Consider the following 7,827-nt stretch of genomic DNA (forward strand, 5'->3'; position numbering starts at 1 on the left):
CGGCCCCGTTCCCAGCCGGGGCAGTTCCCGGCCCCGTTCCCAGCCCCGTTCCAGCCCGGTTCCCAGCCCCGTTCCAGCCCGGTTCCCAGCCGGGGCTCGGCCGCCCCGCGCCGCCCCTCCCGGCCGAGCCCCCCTCAGTGCCGTCGGGCGCGGCTGTCGCAAAGCGCCGCAAAGCGCCGCCAATCGCGGCGGAGCCGCCCCGGGCGCGGCGGCCATGGCGGCTTAGCGCCGGTGCGGCGGGGCCGGGACGGGCCGGGCCGGGCCGGGCCGGGCCGCGGCTCCCCCGCCGCCGCCCATGTGGCTGCAGCAGCGGCTGAAGGGGCTGCCGGGGCTGCTGTCCAGCAGCTGGGCGCGCCGCCTGCTCCTGCTGCTGGTGCTGCTGCTGGTCGCCTACTGGTACCTGGGCGCGGCGCGGGCGCGGGGCGCGGGGCGCGGGGCCGAGCCGCGGGGCCCCGCCGCGCTCTGCCTTCAGGCGGCCGCGGGCGCCTGGCGGGCGCAGACCCAGCGCGGCGATGCGCTGCCGCTGCCGGAGGAGGCGGCCGGGGCCGGCGGGGCCCCGGGGCTGGCGGTGGCGGGGAACGGGTTCCTGCTGCTGGACGTGTCCGCCGGGCGGCTCTGGGTGCGGCCCGCGGGCCCCGCGGCCGGCCCGGCGCTCGCCACCGAGTACCCGGCGCTGGTGCGGCTGAGGGCGCCGGGCGGGCGCGGCGAGGCGCGGGCGGCGCTGGCGGCGCTGCGGGACGGGGCCGTGCGGAGGCTGCGCTGCGTGCAGACCGGGCCCGGCGCCGGGGACTGCGTGACGCTGCGGGAGGAGGTGGTGGCCCACCGGAGCCGGCCGCATCTCTACCTGCAGCGCATCCGCATCGCCAACCCCACCGAGCGGGTGGCCGCCTTCGAGGTCTCGGCTCCCGCCGCCGCCTCCGCGCTGGGCGGGCGCTTCGTCAGCAGCCTGGAGAAGGTGGAGGAGCGGCAGTTCCTGCTCTCCTCCGGCCGCCTGCTGCTGGACGGCAGCCCCAAGGTGGTGCTGGTGGTGGTAGCTGCCAAAAAACTCGTGAGCCGGGTGCAGGTCGCGCCCAAGTCGCACTTTGACGAGACCTTGCTGTCCGTGGTGTACACCTCGGAGCCCATCGAGGTGTCCAGGCTGGAGGAGACCTTCAGCAAGCTGAGGGAGGCAGCCAAGAAAGAGATGCTGGAGGTGATGCAGATGGGGGTGGAAGATCTTTTCCAGGAGCACCAGCAGACCTGGTCTGACTTGTTCATTTCAGGTAAGGAAAGTTGTGCTTTAGTGATGCTCAGCTTCCATGGGGTTGCTTTAGAAGGTGCCTGAAAACTCAGTGTCCTGGTTGCTGTCAGGTCTCCAGAGGCTCTGGTCTTCTCATGGGTTCTGGGATAGTAAAACAGTGTTTCTGGTCTGAAACCCAGCTTACCGTACAAAGTGGAGTACACCTGACTGTGTATAGAAATTGATAGAAGAACATTTATAATCATTATTCTGTGTGTTCTGTGTGTGCTGCTTTCTGTGGCTTCAGGAACTTCACTGATTTGCTGTGCATGTCAGTTGGGAAAAAAGTTGATCTTTAGTGACAGCATAAAAGACAGATCCTGTGTGGAGGTTAAGGGCCGTTCTACAAAGATGCTTTTTCTTAAGATTTTAATGTCTTATGTAAAAGAGTGGCTGACCAAATAATGTACAATTTGTTATTTTATAAAAAGATTATGTTCTTTTGACAGATTATTCTTGCAGAGTCATGACAACAGGCATGTAAGGCGTCTGTATATTAAATTAGCTTTGTAGTGGGAGCTTGGCTTTCAAACTCCCAAGTAGCAGAGAAAGTATCTTCTTAGACAAACACAAGGAAACATTTCACTTTGGTGTTTTATGGACACAGGTTTCTTAGATGTTATAAAGAACACCATATTGAACATCAACGTGCATGTTTGATCTTCTTTTCCTCCTAGTGAATTTCTGACTATGGGTTGTTTTCTTTTGCTACAGGGATTGAGATGAGAAAGATCACAGACGCACACACCCCATCCAGTGAGACTGTCAACATGACCCTCTACTACGTGCTGTCAACTGTGCCAGCCCCGCTGCTGGACCCGCTCCTGGCTGCTGAGGACAGGGAGAGGATTGAGGCCAGCCTGAACTACGCTGACCACTGCTTCAGCGGCCACGCCACCATGCACGCCGAGAACCTGTGGCCACCGCGGCTGAGCAGCGTCACCCAGATCCTGCAGCTCTCAGACCTGTGGAAGCTGACTCTCCAAAAGCGGGGATGCAAGGGGCTTGTGACAGCTGGAGTGCACGGACTCATGCAGGGAATGGTGCTTAGTTTTGGGGGTCTGCAGTTCACAGAAAACCATCTTCAGTTTCAGGCTGACCCTGACGTACTTCATAACAGCTATTCCTTACGTGGGATCCATTACAATAAGGACTTGATCAGTTTAGCTGTTCTCCTGGATGCAGAAGGAAAGCCCTTCTTGCATGTGTCTGTGAAATTCCAGGACAAGCCTGTCAGACTGTATGCGTGTGAGGCAGGCTGCATGAACGAGCCTGTGGAGCTGACCTCAGAGGCACGAGGTCACACGTTCCCTGTCATGGTGACTCAACCCATCACACCACTGCTTTATATATCAACAGATTTGGTCCACTTGCAGGACCTAAGACACACACTCCACCTAAAAGCTATTCTGGCTCATGAGGAACACATGGCCAAGCAATACCCAGGCTTACCCTTCCTGTTCTGGTTCAGTGTGGCCTCCTTAATTACTTTGTTTCATTTGTTTCTGTTCAAACTCATCTACAACGAGTATTGTGGGCCAGGAGCCAAGCCCCTCTTCAGGAGTAAGGTATAAGGCTGCAGCTTTTGCCTGCTGTCCACTGAGTGTTGTCAGCCTGATGTTGTGTCAGCTGTGCCTGGGCAGGCTCTCTCTTAGACTGTGAGGATTTTCAGTCTCTCTTGAAACAAGTGATCTGTGACCTCTTCTTGCAAGAAGGAGGATTAGGGCAGGGATTGGAGCAGTAGGGCTCACAGTTGTTAGCAAAGATGAATTCCTTATCTGTCCCTAGACATTTGTGAGTCTGCAGGTGGAGGCAGACACAGCTTTCTGTCCTTTTGCCACACATCAGTGTAGGACATTGCTTGTTTCTAGGCCAGCAGTTGCAGTTGTCATGAGATGATGCTTCTTGTTATTCAGTACCAGAAAGCATGTGAGAGAGCTGCTGTACTGGTGTGAGCTGCTGTGTGGAGACCTGCAGACCTGCCTGCCTGCTCTTAGCATGTGACATGTCACACAGGAGCACCCAGAGGCAGGCTGGTGTTCTGAGGTCAAGGTGCTGACTTGCTGGGACTTGTGGTACATATTATACACATTGTGCAGCCCTCCATCAGACCACACTTACCACCATCATTTTGGGAGGATGCTGAATTGGTGTTTCTCCCAGTCAGACAAAATACAAAGCTGTGTTAAGGAAAGTACTGAGTGCTTCTTACTGTGAGTTGAAGGTTCTGGCTCCAAGCTCCGGAGCCAGAGCTCCAAGCTCATCTTACCTGGTGTAAAGAATTTCAAGTTGTTTTTAGTTGCCTTGGAAAACTTATTTGCTGTAAAAACTTAGCACAGAATAGACAGCAGATGGTGAGTTCTGCTCTTAGTACTGGGACTTTCTGATTGTGTGTTGATATGAAGTGGAAATGCAAGGCCAGACTGAATTTGCTGTGTGAGCTAGTTGTGCTTTTCAGAGGCTTTCCTCCTGAGGGCTGATCTGAGTTAAATGTAGGTTCATTTAGAAAAAAAGGAGATGATAATTAAACAGAGCTGTCAGAGGAAAGGTTCTAGCTATAGATTGTACTGTTATTCCAAAATATAAAATCAAATTCGATTTTGAATAGCTAAGGCTGAACAGAAGGTATTGAACTAAACTTGACAGCTGGTATGTATGGGGTTTTTAAAGTGAGCTGGAAATTTCCTTGTCAGCTCACTGGTTTTGTAATTTTGAACAGTGGAGATCAAGCCTGATCCCAAGCAGGTCTGAATACCTGTGATCTAATAAAAGATTGAGTGGGAGGTGCTTGTAGCCAGACAAACTAACCTAGGAAGAGGTAGGATAGAATTGTATATCAGACAACTGCAGTTACAAGCCTCTGATCATGATCAGAACATCAGTGCAAAGGGAGGAAGAGCTTAGGAGGTGATGTCAGCTATTGTGCAACAGCTGTGCCCAGACATGCACCTGAAATGTGTCCTTGGAATTATGTAATTATGTCCTTTCACTGTTGTCTGTCCAGTTGCCTTTGTCATCTCCAAGACTTGCCTTCTGCCTTTTACCAAGTGACTTGTTAACCATTGCTGCAGGTGGCTGTCCCCGCTGAAGTGCCCAGAGGCTTCACAGCCACTGTAGGGCTGGCCTGACACCTCATCCTTCTGGGCACTGCACACACCTCATCCTTCTGCTGCCTGGTCTTAGTTGGAGCGACTTCAAATGAAGTTGATGCAGAACTTGATTCCAGAAACAGGGAAGAAGTGGAAGCCAGCTGAAGCTCAGAATCTGTAGCAGTAAGCAAGATAGTCTTGAAACAGCACCCCATTCCATTAATTGAGTGGGAACATCCCCGTGTCCAAGTGAACTTAGTCCTGCTTTCTGCCTCCATTTGCACAAGACACCTGGCAATATTGCAGCTGAGAACAAGGACCATTTGAAAGCAACAACCCTTTTGTGCCTTGCTATTACAGGAGTCTGAGACTTGGAAGGTGTGATGATTCAGTTGTTTATCCCAGAAGCTTGTGTAACAGATGTTTCCTTTCCCTGTAAGCTGTTCAGTTCCCTAGGAGTAATCAATTTGGTGAAAATACTTGAAGATATACTAAGACCTTTGATATTTTGATCTGGGTTTTTTTTGTTTGTTTGTTTGTTTTTTTAATTCTACAGAAAAATAAAAGATGATGATTCCCTTCTGAGAGTTAACTAGAAAACTTTAGTGTAACTTCCTTTCTGGTATACAGTAATTTATTGCTTGGGGGGAGGGGGAGTATGTTGATTTTTGCTCCACTTCAGTAACAGTCAATTGAACTGTCAATATCTAACAATCTTAACTGTTGATAAGTTCTTGTAACAGGTGTTTCATCCTTTATGACTCTAGAGTCCAAAATCAATTTAATGAACTTGTTTTCTGGATATGCACTTGGAAATGCTGATCTACACGTTTCCTGTTCTAAGCTATTGAGACTTTGTGCATTGATTTGTTTTGGCTATGGGGGAAGGTACCCCACTTTCTAGTGACTTACAGGTTGTTTGGGTTTAAAATACCAAAGCTGTTGTTTCTAAATAAATATCTTTCAGTCTAATCTGATTGCTGAAGTGTGGTTGGGGTTTTTGTTGGTTTTGTGTCTGTTCTTTCCTGCCATTGCTCCTCACCCAGTTTAGATAAACAGGGCCTTATGTTACATCTGTGGCCAGTATTTACTGCAAATACAGTGTGGAAAATACAATATAAATGGATATAAACTGGATATAAGACAATTTGGAAGGCACAGCAAGTGACAAAAACACACAGGGTAAAGCTCACCTCCATTTCCTTGCTCAGTATAACCTTGTTTTACCCTGGCGAATGAAGGCCAAGCTTTACTTTGAAGAACACAGAAACAATCCCAGGGAACCATCAAGCAGCAGATTTAACAGCCATCCAGCAAGTAATAAATTTGGCACAGTTGGTGGTTCCAAGGAAAAACTGTGTCAGATTTAACTTCACATTTTCAGAGAGGTTACTGTCTGGTTTCAGATGAAAAACCCCTCAGGAAAGCAGATTTCAGAGTCTAACTTTTCTGCAGACAATTCCATTTACTAATTAGTATAGCAGAGTTACTGCCCATCAAGGGAATAAAGACAGGGAAGCAACAGAATTCATTTTAAGTTGTACACAGGCACATTGTGTATTAAAGGAGGCATTTACTATTCTGCTTTAACAGAACATACCAGAAACTCCTTCTCTTTCTCACCAAAGTTCCATGAGCTGCTTGGTTTCTGTGAAACATCTGGCATGAAGATGATAAGAGCTTCCAGGGGGCTATTTCCAAATCACCATGGTATCAGCTGGAGGAGCCTGGCAGAATTGCCAGCAGCATGTCACCCATGGAGTCCAAGGAAAACTGTTTAGGCCTGGAAAAGATGGATAAGCTACCATCACATAAAGCATGAATAGAACAAAAAGCAAAACAGCTTTGAGAGTGTTTTACATTAAATATATTAGGATTCCTATGAGAATTTCTTCCATAACAAAAGAACTGTTTCAGAATTCCTCCATAAAGGAGGGGAAGAAGAAATATTACAGTATGCAAGAGAGCAGAAGGTCATATCTGTGAAATGCAGAAATTTTAAAGAACTAAACAAAATTCCAAATTTACAAGCACGCAACAATCAAAGCAAGTTAATATAGTAACTGACCATCCAAAATTTATACTTTTAATTGGAATTCAGTGAAAATGATAGTGACATGGAAGTTAAACTGAGCAACATAAGGTTGTTTAGCTTGTAAATTCAGACACTAAGGAAAGAGCCAACAAATGAATGGAAAAAAATTTAGAATCTCAATTTTGTACTGTTAATCCTGGTTTCTGCTTCTGGCAGATAATAAATACAAGATGCCAGAACAGGGTTTGGTTGATCCAATTTGCAATTCAAAATGCAGCTTTCTCAAATGCTGTTGTCTGGGTAGGAAAATACATTATTGAGAAGCAGATGAAACAGCAAAGCATTCTATATTTCTGCCTTCCACATGTGTGCTCCAGGCATCTTTCATCCAGCACAGTACCTGCTGCTGAATGGAAGCTCTGGAAATCAGGGATTTTGCTGCTTATTAGTCCTGACATTGAACATTAGATTTATTTCAGCATTTTTGAACCCCTTGTTTGGTGTCTGTGTACGACACAGCTCTGGTTGTAAAATTGCATTATGATATTTCCATTCTAGTAAGTTTGTTCCCTATGAGTGTCCTGGTTTACAGGAGAGAAATGTTTGTTTTTAAAATAACCAGCAACGGTTTCTCAATGGTTGGTGGATGGAAAGGTGACAGAGGATGGAAAATTCCTGTAGTAGAAGATAAAAGAAAAAAGACAAGGGTAAGCATTGATAGCTAGTTACTGTCAGTAATGAATTAGGACACTTCCTTTTGTGGCAGCATCTCTGGAGTGGTGCAAATGCCTGCTCTTGCCTGCTTTGTCCTGGGAGCAGAAGTGCTTTGCTCTTTTCATTAACAAGCTCACAGTGTGTTATAGCACAGGTCAGCACTGCTCTGGTTGTTTCTAAATAAATATCTTTCAGTCTGATCTGAAAAAATGCTGCAGGGAACCCTGTTCTCTTCCAGGGCTGCTGATCTAACAAAGGGACATAGGACAGGGATGGAGTCTGACTCACCACAACGTAGCAGGATTTCTGCTTCACCATGGACAGCTGGTTCTTGTATGGCTTGAGGTATGTTCCACTTCCAAGTAATTACAGCCTGCTTTATTGAAGTCTGGCATGCTAAACCACACACAACTTGATCTGGGAAAGAAGATACAGGTTTTCAGTCAGTACAATGTGGTAGATACCATTCAGTTACAAAATAAAACAAAAGCAGACCCCAGACCAAAACAAAATCCCAAGGAGTTGTATAATTTAGGAAGGGAGCCTCTAGAGATCAACTAATGCAACCCCACCAACACGTCCAAATCTACCACTGTCCAAATATATCAGACACTGCTGACATACCACCAAGTGTTAGAATAATTAATTTAGCATTTTCCTTCTGTGAATACCTGTGTGATGAACTTTCAAGGCAATGGAAATGCAAACAG

At 47.9% G+C, this 7,827-nt stretch overlaps 1 protein-coding gene across 1 annotated transcript; it reads left to right on the plus strand.

Moving 5' to 3' along the window:
* The first annotated feature begins 295 nt into the window (after positions 1 to 295).
* On the plus strand, positions 296 to 5,345 carry KIAA2013 (KIAA2013 ortholog). Its single transcript, XM_021547211.2, has 2 exons — positions 296 to 1,262; positions 1,994 to 5,345. The coding sequence occupies exons 1-2, from the start codon at positions 296 to 298 to the stop codon at positions 2,851 to 2,853; spliced, it is 1,827 nt and encodes a 608-aa protein (XP_021402886.1). The 3' UTR covers positions 2,854 to 5,345.
* Positions 5,346 to 7,827: the final 2,482 nt, after the last annotated feature.

Source organism: Lonchura striata, chromosome 24, assembly GCF_046129695.1.
Source record: "Lonchura striata isolate bLonStr1 chromosome 24, bLonStr1.mat, whole genome shotgun sequence".
In the NCBI taxonomy this organism is placed as follows: Eukaryota; Metazoa; Chordata; class Aves; order Passeriformes; family Estrildidae; genus Lonchura; species Lonchura striata.

What these genes read in the sequence shown, in the direction of transcription:
- KIAA2013 (XM_021547211.2), top strand. Translation starts at nt 296, where the DNA reads ATGTGGCTGCAGCAGCGGCTGAAGGGGCTGCCGGGGCTGCTGTCCAGC. An exon ending in GTCTGACTTGTTCATTTCAG is followed by an intron (nt 1,263 to 1,993) that starts GTAAGGAAAGTT and finishes CTTTTGCTACAG; the next exon opens with GGATTGAGATGAGAAAGATC.